Genomic DNA, 18,609 nt, shown 5'->3' with positions numbered 1-18,609 from the left:
TCTTTATGTACATGCATCATGTATGCCCGAGTGCAATAATCATAAATTTTTCACATGCATGAAATAATTATATTCTGTTTTATATTATATACCGTAAACCCTCTATTTGAACGTCACCTCTAATAAAACGCCACTATAGAAGAGGGTTGAAGAATAGAACGTCATGGCGTTCAAATAGAGGTTTTACGATAGTTTAGTTGCACCAATTAGGGCCATTCTGGGCACCAAGTCAAGTAATATGACAGTCATTTGTAAAAATATTTTGATTCATTAATCCTATTAGCAATGAGCCATAAACTACAACATGTAGCGTATAAACTATAAGTCAGCCTCTTATACAGCATACCAAGGTATTAACTATCTTGTGCAGAAAAGATTTACTAATAAAGGGATAACTACAGTTTTTACTTATGCATGTAAATAACTGTGCGGCATCTATATGAAGAGATGATAACTTCTTCACTAACCCATAAATCTCAAACTGTATATAGAATTCATGTACAAGTGACAATCATTTGTAGTTCCATGGAGACATACGACAATCAAATGAGCAAATATTCACAATTGTTTTTCAGTCAATGGTAATATGCAACAATGACCCGTTCATGACTTGACTGACATGACTTAAAAGACCCGTTCATGTACTTGATTGCTATGACTTAAAAAACCTGTTCATGTACTTGATTGCAAACTTTACTTGGCTCAGAACTTCGACTGTAGAGGGAACATGGGTGATATGGACAGTGAGCAAAATCGGTAAATTTTCAAAGATGAAAAGTTTCTTGGACAGATAGAATTATCATATAAATATATCTATACAGATTTTCAGAGCCAAGACCTAACTATTGTAGCTGTACCAAACAAAATTAAGTGTCCCATTTTCCTTCAAAATTACATGCAGTTATGGGTGATATAGTTCCATACAGTTTTATACGCAAAATTCCATTTTTACTATATTGCATCAATAGATCCTTATGGCACATATACACACTGAGCCCTAGCGTGCATGCCTCATGTGCCCAGTGTTTACACTCGTAGCATTGAACCCACGTCTCCTTCTACAAGCTGAACGGTTACTGAATGGTTCACAACACACAATGCATATAGCCTACAAAATTTATCATCTGATTTATCCGAGTTTTACTCTTGTTTTCTGACTTGCTCTCTTTTACGGTTACTACTCACCTCTGTTTTCTGCTTCAGTTGTTTGCCTTTGCTCTTTGAACCAGCTTGATTTCCTTTTGCTTTTTGACTTGGCATCTTTGTCTAGCAATGTGGTTTTTATTGGATAGCCATGCAAAATTGCACTTACTCTAATTGTGAATGTGGTCTGTTTCTCTAATTGATGGGTTGAAGCTTGCAGTTATATATACATAATTGCACTTATATGTATATACAGTACTTTATTGGCAATAATTTCATTTAAAAATAGGATTTTCAAATTAGGCTATACAACAATAGTAAAACAAACAAGAGCAACAGTTAGCCACTAAAATAAAATAAATAGTTTGACAAATAGTGTTTAAAATGCCTTTCTCTGCTAAGAGAACGGATATTAGGTGGAAGATTGTTAAAGCAGCTGGCAATGTGAGCGTTGACTGTTTTACTAACTGATGGGTTGAAGCTTGGGCTTTGAAGAAATCTCGTTCAACATTGTGACTACACACTTACTAGTGTAAACTGTATTTTGTGGCTCAGTAATACTGAGTCAGTATTACTGCTGATATATCCAATTAATTCTTAAGCAGTCAAAAAATCGAAAACTTCGACCGGGCGAGATCTATAGTCACATGCCCAGTCATGTGACCGACTACCACTGCTGCAATGAACATGGCGCTAGTATCGTAAGCAACAGGAACGCTGTGTTTAGTACAGTTTATTTACTCGCTAGACACTTAGATAACAAGTGAGCCGATTATTTGCTACATTTAATTTTTTTGTTTTGAAATTGAAGCAACATTCAATATCATTTAGTTACAGGGCTTAGACCCTATTGATTGCATGTCACGTAAATTAAAAATCCGGATGTTTACATAACTCTAGGTGAGTTACTCATCCAAAGCTTAGTTTTGATAAAGATGCTGCATTTCATTGCGATTTTATATTACTGCAATACTGAACTAATTTTTATGTAAAGAAAGTACTTTCATTAGTCTGATTTTTCTGCTTATTTATTTCTGTTTTGGCTTGAACGAATCAACAGCTATTAAATTTTTTTGTGCTAGTCGTTTCTTTCTTGATTATTTTAATCACTAATGTTTATAATTATTAGCTAGACATAGAATGCATGATGTGTTTGTTTCTTTCAACGTTTAGTCGGATTTTGTAATAGCCAGTGACTTTTTTTATTGTTTGTGATGTTGACACCTTAGCCTATATTTTTGTAGGATGATTACATAGATCAACTGTTTGTTCTACGTTGTTACAATTCGTAAATCTTAAATATTTAATCAGGTTGTTTTATGTATACTTCCTACTTGATCAATACTCTTTTTTGCTGCAATGATAACTTCAAACATCATGCATGGAAACACTCATCTTTTTATTTAAAGCTCTAAAATTAAATTTAAAAACATAACATTTTTCAACTTTAATATTATTGTTCACTGGAATTCTTTTCTTTAGCTTTTTTGCATCTTATATTGCTAAAAGGTTTTCAGACAGTATTGATTACCTACTACATAGGTTTTAAATACAAAAAAGTTAAATATTTTGCATGAATTCCATTGTTTTGTATTCACACTATTCATCGCTGATGAAAGATAATATGATGCTGAACATAAATCAACAAACAACTAAAACTTTTACCAGTCTGCAATCAAAAGGTTATCAAAGACTTATTTGTGCCAAAATACTTGTCTAGTAACATACAGACGTTTCATCTTTATTAGAATGGATGAGACTGCGCCACTTCTGGGTCCAAACAGTATTAATGATGTTACGAGTGAGAATCTTTCCCTGGATGAGAGGAGAGGTAAGCAGCAGTCTGCAGAACAATCCTTAGTTTGTTGCGCTTTTTATGTTTGTCATTTGAATGGCTTTCAATATCGTTGTTTTGCCAAACCTCACATTTCATGTCTGTGATAGCAGCACTATCAAGCATTAGTTTTGGGTGTAAAATAAATCCATCATACTTATTGTTGCAGAAAATAGCGCCGGGACCACCACATGGTACGCCTCTATCTTTATAGTGATAAATGCGGCTCTCGGAGCTGGACTTCTCGAGTTTCCTTATGCTTTTAGTATAAGTGGCGGTGTGATGGTCTCCCTTATTGTCCAAGGAGTAAGTTTACATTCCATAAGCCTACAGCTGTTGTTCTTTTATGAACATAATTATCAGTCAAAGTTGGTCATTTCCATTAGTAAAATATGATTATATATTATATGCTCTACAATAATAATTCTTACTTTGTCATTGCCTGTGTTCCGCGCCTTCTGTCAGATCACCATATATATTTTGTTTAACAACTTCATCTGGTTCCTAAAAACCAGCCACTTAAACACCTACCTGCTGGCTATATGGTTAAAGATGAACGAAATCCCAGACATTGCCAAGCTTACTGCAAGTAAGGTAATAAATATTCAAAGGTCTAACAATTTTGCTTGCAGTGTGAGAAGCAAAGTAAGTATTATATTATAACTCTCATGTTTTAAGAAAGTTTTTACTAATCGTTAACTCAACAAGACGGCCAATAGTATTCTATTGGCCGTCAGTATCCCACAATGATCATTAGCTAGTTCTATCCCACAATAATCATTAGCTAGTTTTATCCCACAATAATCATTAGACAGATTGTTAACAAACTGTCTGACACCTATAACTGTCTTTACAATATTTGTTTTATATTTGTCATTTGTATTATGTGAAGAGTACAGCTCGATTAATGACTATATTTTTTAAATTATAGATTGGCCAGGGATATATCAGTAATATCAGAATTTTGGCTAGAATTAACTTGTATGAGGTCTCATTTGAGAACGGTAAAAGGAACTTGTGGTGCGCATTCTTACACACTAAATTTTCTCTGTTAATCTGGCTGCTCTATATTTTGGGGAGTGTAATAATTAATTGTTTGTTACTATGTATGTGAATTGCAGACAGCTGCTAGCACAAACTTGTTTATTCACCCATCACAACTTTTCACTAGTATTCTATACCAACTTCCTTTGTCACCTCACAGTTCATAGGTCACTCTTGTCAGCCAAGCCTTTACCCTTACCTCTTTTGTGCTTGCTCAAACTCTGAGCCATAGGTCACCCTACTAGCCACTAGCCTTAGCTCCCTGGTGCTTTTTCAAACTCCGAATCATAGGACACCCTAGCTACACCTTAGTTTTAGCTCCCTGGTACTTGTTCATTAATTACAAGAAAATTAGAAGTTTTTGTTTCACAAACTCTGAAGCTTTTTGCATGTTTGTTATGCTAAATGTTGGTCATCCGTTTATAGATTCTCATAGCTTTCATAGTCGGCTCCTTGTTCTTGTTGGCGTATTGTTCCGAGTTCAATCAGTCTACTACATTTCCTTCAACGATGAGGAGTATATGCGGGAAACCAACAGAGGTAGCCAGTGCCATTTGTATAATAATCTACACATATGGAACCTGCATCACCTTCCTCATAGTGATCAGCGACCAGCTTTCCCAGTGTAGGTTGTCTACACTTTGTCATGTCTTGTCTGATGACTTTAGAGTCTATGCTCACTATTATCAGCTCTGCGGTAATAGTGAGTTACTAAGATACAGTTCAGATACTAAGATAGGTAGTAGGACGGGTGGTTTAGCACACGCTGCGTAACAAATAGATCATAGTTTAGTTTTTACTCGACCTGATATTTAAGGTTATTACATTCTGCTGGTCATTATACTTTTATTCTAGAGTTAAGACAAAACAAGTAACATTTAAAACGAGCAGCAGATATATTTAAATTAATGCTTTGACACAAATTATTCGTGATCGATAAGGATGAAGCAGAACATAACCTTCCTTTGGAAAATAACGCCTATTTAATAAGCTATTTTATTTGGCTATAGCAATCAGTTTTAGTAGATTCTTACATTGTTGTGTTTCATCATGCTGATTCTATGCATGCATCCTACAGAAAAGTTGGGAATTGCACACTCCTGTCTACATCCAAAATATCATTGGATGTCTACGAAGATTTAACTTTATGAGTGTCATTATTAGGCAACAGATAATGTATATACATACATGTACATTAGGTATCAATTGGGAGGGTATGCAAACAGATTATGCAATCTTCCACACTGTCAGCAACTTACATAACAAATAAGAAATGAATTATTTGTAAGTTGAAAGATTACATATATCAACATATATCAAATGTAATGCCTGTTGACAGAGTTGCAGCTGCCTTATAGATGTACATAGACTACTAGCTATTGTTAACTAACCCGACATCATTTTATTGTTATTCACTTGTTTGTACAAGCAGCATCTGCACTGAGTTCATGAACTTTCCACGATTAATTCATTAACATGGGACAGGTCAGATGCATCCTATGCGTAGTCATCCTGTATGTGTATTACTCCCGTGACCTTTCTTTTATCCTGTTGCTGACTCTAGCAAATGCATGCCGCAAGGCGTTTTGCTAAATCTTAATTTTTCTTTAACATTGTATAAAATTTTAAATAGTTTGGTTTAAACGCGTGTCTTATTCACAGTAGGTAGTATTTCTCATAGTTTTTAAACAGTTTAACCTTCATGGAAAGTTGCACACTCAGGCTACAAATAAGTTAATTTTTATACCAGAAGCTCTACCATTTCTCTAATTACACTCTTGGGTGTTTATATGTTGACATCTTAGCACTGTGGTCATATTGTCATATTTTCAGAATTGAGCAGATAGAAGTAAACCATGCAGTTGCAATATATAGGTCACAGTACTACATGTAGTGTACATTTTGATTGCAGTATATAGGTCACCATACAAGTATACTTTGTGGTTGCAATATATAGGTCACAGTGCTAGTATACATTATGGTTCAGTATATAGGTCGCCGTTCAAGTGTACTTTGCGGTTGCAATATATAGGTCACAGTACTAGTATACATTGTGGTTGCAGTATAAACATGTAGGCCACAGTGCAAATGTACTTTTTGGTTGATATTATTTATCACTTTAAAACATGTTATAGAAATTCTCAACAATAATATGTTTAGTTTAGTTCCATAAATTAAAGCTTGCTTCAGTTGAGAAGCATTTACATTTCTCGTGGAAGTTTTTTACCATAAGCACCAGGATGGCAGTGAGAATTGTCAAATTTATATCAAATTAAATTATTTGTTGCAGTCTTTCGATTTGTAACAAGTGAAGATGATTTCTGCAACAGATGGTATATGAACAAGAAATTCACACTCACTGTCACTTCCTTTCTATTCATCCTTCCTCTCTGTTTTTCAAAGAAAATAGACTTTCTTAAATACGCCAGGTGAGTCAGTGAGATATCTTAGTAAAAGCATTTATACTCTTGTCATACTACTGTATCTCTTTGCTACATCACCTACAGTCAGGATAGTCTCTTACATTATTGTTCATTTTAGAAGTTGTCTGCTTATAAAAATTGGGTATACAACTCCACAACTTCAAGTGAGAATTTTTATTAAGCATAACTGAAGCAGTCTGATGTTTGACTCATTTTATGTAAAAAACTACTTGTGGACAACTTTTTTGGAATTGAGGGTCGTGTTGGGCTATTTAACTAGTTCATTTTTTCTCCATTACAGTTACGCTGGCGTGGTTGCTGTTTTATATGTTATCATAATGATAATTGTGCGTTTTGCTGACCCACTGCATAAGAGAGCAGAGATTGTTATCAGTTATGGGTAAGTACATCTTCTTTATAACAACGGTTAGCATCATTATTAATATTCTTCTTGCATTATTGATAAGCCTGCTCAAAGCAGCCATTGCAGTCTGCACTTGTCAAGGATATCGCTTGACCAGTTTTATCAATCCTTTATTACTGATAAAATATAGATGCTTCTCCGCATTTCTATAAATTTTTAAACTCTAACTGTTAATTTAATGGAATATTGTATAAAATCAAAAGTGTATCAATTGTATTTTATGGTTAAGCTATCGTGAAATAGAGGTGATCAACTAGATTACAAGTTGTAGATTTTTACTCTAGGTTATATCCTATAGATTATATGTAGATTATAGGATATAGCTATAGATGGTAGATCATAGAGCATGAGGCTATCGATTATGAGTTGTAGACTATTGATTGTTGATAGCCGATAGGGTACATTTTAAGGTCACTCAGAATATAAAGTTATTCTGTTGTGGTTACAATTGGGAGTATTTCTATTCCTTGTATGTTTTGCTTGATAGGCCAACGTCTTTCCTAGAAATATTCACAGTCATTCCTACAGTTTGCTTCAGCTACCAGGTATGATTTACTATTTGTTACTGTTCATACATGACATTTTTATTAGTTTACAATTTTAGCAAATATCATTATTAAATATTTGTAATAACCACTAAGGATTAGTGATCCTTTGATAGCAATGCGATTGCATTTAGTGGAATCTAGATTTCTACGACAGTTAATAGTGTGGAGGGAAGTTCGAATGTTACTAGCCATTATGAGCTATCTGTTTTGCTAGATCAAGAATATCAGCTAGTGACTTTTTTCTCAACTCAAATTTTGAAAAAGTTTTATGTTATGTTTCAGTGCCATGTTAGTATCATACCCATCTACTCCTGCATGAAAGGAAGGAACACAAAAAACTTTGCCAAGACCGTGCTCATAGCAATCAGTGTTTGTCTATTCGCCTATTCGGTATCAGCCACTCTCGGCTACTACACATTCGGGAACACGGTCAACACAGATATCCTTCTGTCATATGATCCACCGTCAGTTGATGTTGTTATTGCAGTGCTGATGATTGCTGCTAAGACCTACACTACCTATCCCATACTGCTCTTTTGTGGCAGGTCAGCTTATACCTCTAAGATCTGCTTTATTTTAAAAACTAGCTGTGCTACCCGGCGTTGCCCGGGTATTAAAAATCAGCTTATAAACAATGAAAGGTAATGAGAGTTGTCTACCACTTGCTATTAGCCTAGCACATTGCCAATGAAAAATTTGAGTAAGCTTACTAATAAGAGCTATGGCTTATACTGACGTTATGTCATGACTTTGCGTCATGATCAAAAGCTAGCGTATTTGCTCCCATATAGTGTCATATATTGCCTAGCAAATCTATCATGTTTGTGTGGCATAGGTAATAAGGCAGTTGGACTGGTGAACAGGAGGTTCCGAGATCAAATCTTCTGCTTTACTGATTCTTTATTTCAAGATTTTAATAACTATAGCTGGAACTACACACATATATACATACACTAGCTGTGCGTCCCGGCGTTGCCCGGGTATTAAAAATCAGCTTATAAACAATGAGAAGTGATGAGATTTGCTTATCACTTGCTGGCAGGCAACTCTCCAGCAAGTGGCAGGCCTTTGCCAAGTGGCCTGGCACATTGCCAATGGAAAATTCCACTAACCTAGTTAGTAAGCTTCAAATGCCGGTAGGCAATGACATTGCGTCAGCATTGCTGCCCAGCTAGGCTATTCTAATAACAGCTATAGCCGGGATGCAGACAGACATACGACACCCGGACATACTTTGAGAAATATATATATAGATACACACCAGCTTTGAGAAATATATATATAGATTACATAGCCCGTGATCTAGATAGTCATTCATCGTTTAGTGGAAGGGTACTTCGCCCTAGTTGGTTTAAAATTACTTGTCAGGTAGTCACTGAGATTGCGAGTTTGCATGGTTTATTATATCTGGTCCAACAGAGTTTATGTGCCGGTGGTGATAAACGGTGGTTTTTATCAGAGTACTATACGCTACCTTGTTCAACCATTCCTGGTAACTTTTGAGTTACAGAGGAAATTGTTGGAGTTTTAGGAAAGCTCCAAAAAAGGTTTGTCTCCAGCGCTTTGTTAATAAAAACAGATTTGATTTACTCCATGGTATTTGCACCTGGTGCATACTTGGGTTCTGTCATCACCAAAAGCAACAAAATTATATAGTTATTATTACTTGAGTAAACATAAACACATGATTTTAATCACTCTTTACAAACACCCTTTCTGGCTGACATTCTTTTTATCGTGACAGGGTGGAGATAGAGAAGCTCTGGATGTATGTGTGGAGGCTGACAGATGAAATGGCAGCAGTGCATGAATTTAAGCGAAGATGTGTCATTGCAGTCACCTGGTTCCTTTCTACCCTGCTCATAGCAATCTACGTACCAACCATAGCCATCGTCATCGACGTGCTCGGAGGTCTCGCTGCCCTTTTTATTTTTTTCTTCCCAGGTAAGCAGCATTTATTTTTCAGCTGTGCTTTTTTTACTATGCAAAGGGCTCTGTTCTGATATTTTCAGGTAATCGGAAGGAGGTAAGTGGGAATGTGAATATCATTTAATAAAATACATCACCATATTAAGGGAAAGATCTGTAATGTTAGGAAAGGGAACTAAAATGTCTTTGAAACACTAGATGTGCGCGTGTCCCAACTGCACTAGGAAAGTGCAGTTGGGACACGCGCAGTCATGTTTGTCTTACTTAACTCATGTATTGTATTCACACAGTTAAATTCATCCATACAGGTGGTATTGTTACAAAGCGAATACAAATTGTGGTGAGTGTTCAGGTTTTTTAAGCTGCTTGGAAACATCTACTTGTTATCCATACTACATATTTTAAGATCTGTGTGATGTTTTATTGTGTTGCAGGAATGTGTTTGATGAAGATTGCATTAGACTATGTTCCTAGCTCAAAACTGTTCAAGAAAAGATTCTTTATAACGGCAGCAGTTTGCTTCATGTTTCTTGGTGCTTTCCTCTTCGGTTTAGTCACAACCCAATCAATCATGGATGACATCAGCAAGCCTCCTCAGAATACCTCTACCTGTTAGTTTTATCTATTTTTTATATCAAGTGACTTTTATTGTTACAGTTTTATACATAATGTTATGTACACAGTTATTGTTATTCCATAATTTAGTTAAAGATTACATATAAAATTGTTAAATAAAATAATAAAATACTCAAGTCTAACATCATCACATAAACGCAAGTGTTAAAAAGGTTAACTTAACAAGCTGCACCAACCCATCTTTACACTTCTGACTCTCAAATAGAATACACAGAGTGAGGATATGTCAACTAATGTTTGGAGAGAGCCACCCCGAGAATAATGGCTATAACAGCAGCAATTATCAGGCATAGGATGACCAATATAAACAGCTTTATCCGGCTCGATTTCTACAACAAACATTAAATTTAGACTGGTCAAAAGCAAACCAAAAACCTCCTAAACCATAAAAACAAAAGATTTCTGATCCAATCTGTGAATGGGCTGAATGATTAGGTTACCATACGAAAGGTTTACCATGAAAAAAGTTGGCTAAGGGTTATAGTGAACTGAGTCAAAAAGCATCAAACAGAAATGGATAATAACAACTTAAGACAAAATTAACACAAGTCCCAGAACGCATTAGGCTCGTATGTCGAGGTACGACTGCAGTTCTTTTTGTACTTCTGGTTTACGTTGAAACACCAAACTTTGATTGCTTTGTAATCTAAATATTGTCAGTATAATGAGAAAGTTTCCAGCTGATTAGACTACCAATTCTAGAGATATTACCGAATCACAGGAGGCACTTTTCCACTTGATCCCACGGAAGGCACTTTTCCACTTGATCCCACGAAAGGCACTTTTAACCGACCAAGAAATAATAAATGGCTGCCGTCAGGACATTATTTTCTAATGACAAACTGATTGAAATTCTCTGCAATAAAGATAAAAAATAGGTTATCTAACTAAAAAATCAAATTAAACAGCTTCTTCTCAGCAGCAAGAGCTTTACATTAAACTATTTGTTTTTCTGTTCTTAAAAATATACACACTTTATCAGGCTCAGTTTATACCAACCACTATGTTTCTACTGTTACCTCTACAACATCAAATCTTTGAAAGAACATGAAAAAAACTATTAGCTGTATTTAATTTCTGTTTTTTGATTGAGTTCTACAAGCTTGGAGCTTTAATATGATATTCAGTTCAGAAGGAGTTGTGCTATCCTAAGTACTTTCACAGTCAATTGAAAGTTGTTAGTACTGTCTTGGATGAGGGGGCTTGATTGTGTGTACAAGGTTAGGCTTCAAAGTGATAAACATTGTAAAATTCTTGTCATGTTTGATGAGATACAGATAAACACAAGCTGGGTTCATATTCAACTGGCTAACTGGCTAACTAGCTGGGCCTTTCACTAGTCCAGAATTACACAACTGACTAACTTGATACTTGACAGCTACCTCTAGTCCAGCATTTCACAACTGATTTACCTAGTCTAGCATTACACAACTTACCAACCTGATATGTGACAGCTCTTTCTAGTCTAGCACTTCACAACTGACTAACCTGATATGTGACAGGTTTACCTAGTCCAGCATTTCACAACTGACTAACCTGATACTTGACAGCTCTCTAGTCCAGCATTTCACAACTGATTTACCTAGTCTAGCATTACACAACTTACTAACCTGATATGTGACAGCTCTTTCTAGTCTAGCACTTCACAACTTACTAACCTGGCATGTGACAGCTCTCTCTCTAGTTTAGCATTACACAACTTACTAACCTGATATGTGACAGCTCTCTAGTCCAGCATTTCACAACTTACTAACCTGATAGGTTACAGCTCTCTAGTCCAGCATTTCACAACTGACTAACCTGATATGTGACAGGTTTACCTAGTCCAGCATTTCACAACTGACTAACCTGATACTTGACAGCTCTCTAGTCCAGCATTTCACAACTGACTAACCTGATATGTGACAGCTCTCTCTAGTCCAGCATTTCACAACTTACTAACCTGATATGTGACAGGTTTACCTAGTCCAGCATTTCACAACTGACTAACCTGATACGTGACAGCTCTCTAGTCCAGCATTTCACAACTGACTAACCTGATATGTGACAGGTTTACCTAGTCCAGCATTTCACAACTTACTAACCTGATATGTGACAGGTTTACCTAGTTCAACGTCATCTTCTTCCACATAGTCTGCACCGATAAGATTTGTTTCTATCTGATCTGTATGGTACAAAAAAAATTCAGTTAAAGAGGTTGACAACTAGGCTCTACAGGTATAAAGGAGGCCATAACTCTTACAAATACAGTAAACGGGAGGCCATATTGTTCATACATCCTGTCAACCATAGAGAGATCACCAAATTCAATGCTTGTCACATTCACAAGGCAATCAACATACTCATAAATCAGTTCTGTAAATCAGTACGTATGCCTGCAGATCTCCTTCATGTAGTTTGGTTCTACGTTGTTGATATAATTATGATTAGTGCTCCATAACTTCTTTCATGGTTTTAACATAACGGGTTTCAAACAGACTAGTGCGAGTAAAAAAGAAAGCAGTGTATTTGTATAATTAAAACAACAAACAATAAAAACAGATCTTCAGATGACTTTCTCTAGTAGTTGTCGTGAGGAAAAAAGTAAAAGCAATGTGAAGAAATAAAACCTGAAGTGAAAATGAACAGAAGCCAGTCGTGTTAATGAAAGATAAAGCTTTAAAATGTAAAATATAAAAATGTAAGTACGGTAATTTTAATTCAGAGTTCACAATGTCTAAGCTGGACTAGGACAGCATCCACATCAGGGCCTCAACTTAGGCACAGCCAGTCTTTGATAATGCCAAGGCTATGTAACATAAGGATGAATTATATTTATTTATTATATTACATTTAGTTTCTAACAGATTATTTATTTTTCACAATTGGTTTTTCACACACCTTTATCCAATACATTTGCTTTAATACTGTATGTAAATATCCGAAATGATCATCATTAGTTTTTGGAGGTGTAAAACAAACTAACCGACCAAATACAAGGTACTGTACTCCTGCAAAAAATATTTGCTTGAACATGCATTATGACAGTTTCAACATATGATGCAATTACTGATATGGATTAACATAATACGTAAACGATTGATTGTATCAAATATGTATGTATGAAATCATGCGCTTCACGATAAGCATATCAAATGCAGCATTGGTCGAAACATTGGACAGACAACTGCATCCACTCACCTACGAGATCTCCTTGTACCTGAACCAGTGTTCCTATCTGCTTGAAAATCTCATTTACATCCAGTACATCACTCTACATTAGAATATGGATCATGTATAAATCATCTTTACAAATGAAGCTTACATCTGCTGTATAGTCTAACAGAGCTATTAATGTTGTGAGATTACACAACAGTTTAGTAAGATTTGATTTTAGTATTTCTATACTGAGACACTTATAAGTTGAGTTACTTCAAGTGTCGACATGCGACTTCTGAGCTCACTCAGAGAAAACCTTCATGTAAAATCAATTTTCCTTCAAAAAAGCCTTATTAAATCAACTTTCATTAGCATTTTGGTTTTAGTCTTCAGCGCTTTGTTAATAAAAACAGATACGATTTACTCCATGCAGGTATTTGCATCTGGTGCATACTTGGGTTCTTAGTCATCATTAAAAGCAACAAAATTATATACCTTAGCTATTATTACTTAAAGGTTGACTTGCAACAAAATTCACATTACAGTTATTTAGTATCAAAAGATTCACCATGTCTTACTCTGTTGTGGTGTAAGTGCCAAATATGTGGAAATGTGATTACAAGCTCTTAAAAGCTAAAAAACAAACAGAAAATCGCAGCCATACAAGACTGCTGTAGTTTGGATTCGTTTTCCAAAACGATTAAAATGTGACGTAGTTGTGCGAGATGGTTTTTGTTTACACTTTCTTGCAACCTTATTTGTCGAAATATTTTCACAAATATACTTTACGCTTGCAATAAAAACCATGTCTATTGTTTTTACGCTTCTATTTTATCGGCATTGTAATGCTGCAACTTTGAGCACTGATATCTCAAAACCTACCATAAAAATATGTTTAATTTTTTAATCTTAGCTTGAACGATTGCACATCATCCTTTGATAAACATGATGAGCCTTTTGGTTCGCTGTGATGTCGAAAAATGCTGTAGAAATTGTTCGCGCCATATGGCGGGAATTGTAAGTCACATGATCAGATAATGTTAGTTTCAGTTCTAGTTTGATCTTTCGCAAATAGCGGACACGCTTTCTCGTATTAAACTTGTTAATTTCAACTCGTCATGTCTAACGCGCCACATCGTGTTTGTGCAGCTGCCAAACTGAGAAGCACCTTTTTTCTTGGCCAAGAGCAGAGAAAAGACCAGACCTTCACCGGGCGTGGAGCAACTGGGTGAAGCTGGATGTGACAAACTTTATTTATTCGCCTGCTTACTCTTACCTTTGTTTTCGCCATTTCAAAGACGACATGTTTTCTAACTGGTTTGCATACTCCACATGTCACCAAAGTACGTGAGTAATTTATTTTATGAACTACTTGTATTAGTAACTCGGGTTATTTTCTAGTATTCTCCTAATACTACTGTATTAATCTATATTTAATATTACAATATCAATGTCATTTAATTGTAATATGATATTATTAGTAATTTATCTTTTTAATTACGTGTATTATTCTTATTATAATAACAAAACTAATTCATACTGCATATCTATCTGTAAAACGTAATATATTAATCTATAATTTATAAAATAATGTTATAAGTTTCACGATTAATTTCACCAAATTTCTTAACCCCACTTGTTGTATAAATCAATGTACTCACATGTACTGATGTGAAGATAAAGAAGAGCCTCTGTCTTTCGTTACACTTTTTTATATCCTCCCCCATACTGCCTTACACTAAATAATCTACTAGCTTTACCCACTAGCTTTATCCAGCTTTATGCACTCACCGTAATTACCAAGACCACCTGTATTGCCTTGAGCTCAGACACCAATATAGCCTGAGCCTAACAAATCCCATAATACAACATGCCCTTTCTTTTTTTCTTTTTGTTTTGGGTCACTCCATCACTACCAACAAGCAGACGTAGTAACTTACAGTACCCTACTTGTGTTGCTCGTTACCCGACTCCGTTAGGGCAGTCTCCATAGGCTATGCCTCTGGCTTGTCTGACCCTGTGCCACCGTCTAAAGTACTCGTCTCACTACTGCCAGCTCCATCGCCAGTCTGCACTGGCTTTTCCATCACCCTGACCTCCGCCGCTACCAATACTTTTACCGTGACCACTGTCACTACCAACACTACTTCCACCAACATCTCCAACACTACTTCCACCAACCCTGACTAGCCCGGAGTCTTTTGGTTGGGTCAGTAATGACTCCTCAACCTCATCTCCGTCTCTTCCGTCTTTACCTCGCTCTCCCCAGTAAGAGGCAGGCTCGACAGGCTTCCTGTGGGAGGTCTCCACCTGGGCCATAACCGGCTGCACAGGGGATGACACCACAGAGCTGGGAGTTGGCATAGGCCCAGACCTATCTAGCTCGACCTCACCTGCAACCAGTGCAGGTCTGCTACCAGCAATTCTCCTCTGAACCTCGGCTAACTCCTGCACCACTACCCTGAATGCCTTGACATTTTCCAACTCCATGACTGCTGTCTCTCGTTTGGCTTTCAGCTTAGCCAATTTCTCCTTCGACTTCCTCCGCACCTCCCTTTCCTCTCTTTCAATCTCTGCTACTTTTTTCTCATGACCTTCTCTGTCTAACATTTCATTGCTGGATACCTCGGCTAAAAAACAGCAAACCTTTTCCAATACAGACACTGGTTCAGCTACTTTCTCAGCACCTTCCCTTACCTCATCCTGACTGTGTTCTCTATCATACCCCATAGACACTTGCACATCTCTGGTGCCTTGGGCTGTCCCCCGTTGACTACCAATTTCTACGTATTCGCTACTCTTCACTCCCTTGGTTTTACAAGTCCACCAATCTTGACCTGTATGACCTTTCTTAACTTCACTCTTTCTGTCGGACTTATTTGTCAGGTTTTGCAACTCGACATCATCTGAAACAAAACTTGACCCAGCAATAATGGCTCTCGATGAAACGGCTTACCTGGCTTAATACTTCTACACTCCTTAACATGCTCCAACTTACTTTCGCATAACGCGTTTACAACAGCAAATAATTTAAGCTGCTTCAACTCAGTTATGCCCAAGAAGTTCGTTCTCAATCCTTTCACCACATAAACTTCAGCATCCATATGCCTGTCTTTACTTTCGAAATGAACTATTACACTTCCAACCACTTTTAACTCACTACCGTCAGCAGTTTCTAAAACTGTCGACAGTTTCTTTAACCGTAGGTTCAACTTATTGGCTGTTGCCTCGGTTACTATAGACACCTCAGCCCCAGTATTAAATGTAAACTCTACATTTACTCCATTAACTTCTAAATACTGCACAATTCTATGGCCTAGTCAACTGTCATCATCATATTTATCCCTCGAACCAGAGAATCTAACACTTCTGCCCTTACTATTATCCCGGTACCTTTCATCATACCGACTCGTCTCGCACCTCTCCTTATACTTCTTCCCCTCAAACCTATCCATACTGTTGTCCCTGTACCTACTCAATTTGTCTCTCATCTCACGGGGCTTTATCGGCCCCTGTACCTCTCCCTACTACTATCCCTGCTACCATATCGCTCATAGCTATTATCCCGACTACCTCCTGGCCTCCTGCTGCTACCTCGTCTGTCATAACCTACATCTCCTCCCTTATCCCTACAATAACGGGATACATGTCCTCGCCTTCCACAAGAAAAACATTTAATGGAGGGACAACTCCTCATCTCATGGCCACTACGTTTGCAATTGTAGCATACTCTATCTTCACTGCCTTCTCTACTATTTGCTCTATATCTAGAGACATGCCTCTCCCTGCGATCGTCTCTGTACTTCCTAGTGTCACTGTCCTTGTTATACTCCCGGCCTCTTGTTCCAGACCTACTGGTATCATGCTCCTCACTACTATTACCACAATACCTTCTACTACTCCTAGGGCTACTTCTGGGAAAAGATCTACCCGCTGAATCATAGCTTCTATCTCTACCATTACTCCGGTACTGTGCACGACTGTCGCACTCTTATACCCTTGCTACCTCTTTTTTTTCTCACTTTTCAAATCGCTACTTCTACTATCTGCTCTCACAAACCTGTCTAAATGATTCGCCATCTCACGAGCCCTTAATGCCTCATTCAACATCACCCAGGTCAAATTGGCATTTTTCATCAAGTCTCTACTTACTTCTCTATCTCTCAACCCGTTAACCACTACTATAAGGGCAAACCTTACCCTATCATTATTATTAGCCACCTCTGCATATCTGCTCAAACTCTCTACCCGTTGTAAATATTCTCTATCAGTTTCTCCAAGTGCCTGCCTAGCTGTCAGAAACTTATGCCCCTTTACGAACATACTCTCTTGTCTACCATAATAATCCTGCAAAACCTCCACTGCCTCTTCATAAGTAGAATTTGCACCATCTATGTTAAACCCTGCACTCCTCAATACCTTTCTACCACTGTGCCCAATAGCTCTCAATAGTGGCACTAACCTAGCTCTACCTCTCATAATAGGGCGTCTATTGCCACCTTCACCTTTGTGCACTCTTCTCTCAACAGCACTCTCAATGCACAAATTCATCTCATCTATAAATCGTTCCCACGAGCCATCACCGTGCTCACCGAACACCAGCTTTGGAAAACCACTATCCATCCCTACACAACACGATATATCTCTCGCCTCAAATTTACTCTACCTCACTCATATAAATTTAATGTAATTCTCACCTCCGAGCACGTAATAAATATCTACACCTCTCCAACACCGATGCTTCACTGCTACAACACTTCACAACACCACCCTACCTCACGTCGCCTCACCTGCACGCCCGTGAAATGGTCTAATCAACCGTTAAACCTAACCCGTAACCAAAAAAATGTTCGCTAATGATAACGCACCAAAAAAAATCAGAGCTTCGTCAACTGCGCCATGTTGTATAAATCAATGTACTCACATGTACTGATGTGAAGATGAAGAAGAGCCTCCGTCTTTCGTTACACTTTCTTATATCTTCCCCCATACTGCCTTACACTAGCTAATCAACTAGCTTTACCCACTAGCTTTATCCAGCTTTATGCACTCACCGTAATTACCAAGACCACCTGTACTGCCTTGAGCTCAGACACCAATATAGCCTGAGCCTAACAAATCCCATAATGCAACACCACTTACTTATAGATATGTTATATAAAATAGTTATTGTCATTTTCTGGTATCATCGTTAATAGCATATTAATATTATTAGATGATTATTATTAGTATTAGACGATGAAGAGTTTGTACCAACCACGGAAGACTGGGAAGAGTTTGAGCGCTATGTTGGCCAGCGTCAAATGCTCTCCAATTACATGTAAGATAGAGCTGAACTTAACCAAACTTGACAAAATATAAAGAATATCCATAGAGTTATTACTCACATTTTTATGTTTACAATATCATGGATTCTGATAAGGTTTTGTAAAATCTGTGTCATGATTGCATGGCTATATATTAATTATTTTTCTGATCAAGCAAATATGA

At 37.0% G+C, this 18,609-nt stretch overlaps 2 protein-coding genes across 2 annotated transcripts; one reads left to right on the top strand and one right to left on the bottom strand.

The window, feature by feature from the left end:
- The first annotated feature begins 1,824 nt into the window (after nucleotides 1-1,824).
- Nucleotides 1,825-10,425, top strand: LOC137402240 (sodium-coupled neutral amino acid transporter 7-like). Its single transcript, XM_068088741.1, has 10 exons — nucleotides 1,825-1,906; nucleotides 2,892-2,974; nucleotides 3,147-3,283; nucleotides 4,448-4,646; nucleotides 6,312-6,450; nucleotides 6,746-6,844; nucleotides 7,356-7,413; nucleotides 7,699-7,961; nucleotides 9,161-9,360; nucleotides 9,780-10,425. The coding sequence occupies exons 2-10, from the start codon at nucleotides 2,893-2,895 to the stop codon at nucleotides 9,959-9,961; spliced, it is 1,359 nt and encodes a 452-aa protein (XP_067944842.1). The 5' UTR covers nucleotides 1,825-1,906; nucleotide 2,892; the 3' UTR covers nucleotides 9,962-10,425.
- On the bottom strand, nucleotides 10,212-16,574 carry LOC137404724 (syntaxin-12-like). The gene is made up of 5 exons (XM_068090978.1): nucleotides 16,499-16,574; nucleotides 15,817-16,025; nucleotides 13,162-13,234; nucleotides 12,066-12,145; nucleotides 10,212-10,310 (listed from the first exon to the last, which is right to left on the bottom strand). The coding sequence occupies exons 1-5, from the start codon at nucleotides 16,572-16,574 to the stop codon at nucleotides 10,212-10,214; spliced, it is 537 nt and encodes a 178-aa protein (XP_067947079.1).
- Nucleotides 16,575-18,609: the final 2,035 nt, after the last annotated feature.

The sequence above is a fragment of the Watersipora subatra genome, chromosome 1, assembly GCF_963576615.1.
Source record: "Watersipora subatra chromosome 1, tzWatSuba1.1, whole genome shotgun sequence".
NCBI classification, from domain to species: Eukaryota; Metazoa; Bryozoa; class Gymnolaemata; order Cheilostomatida; family Watersiporidae; genus Watersipora; species Watersipora subatra.
Note: the sequence above shows the minus strand (reverse complement) of the source record. Positions and strands in the feature narration are given on the sequence as shown.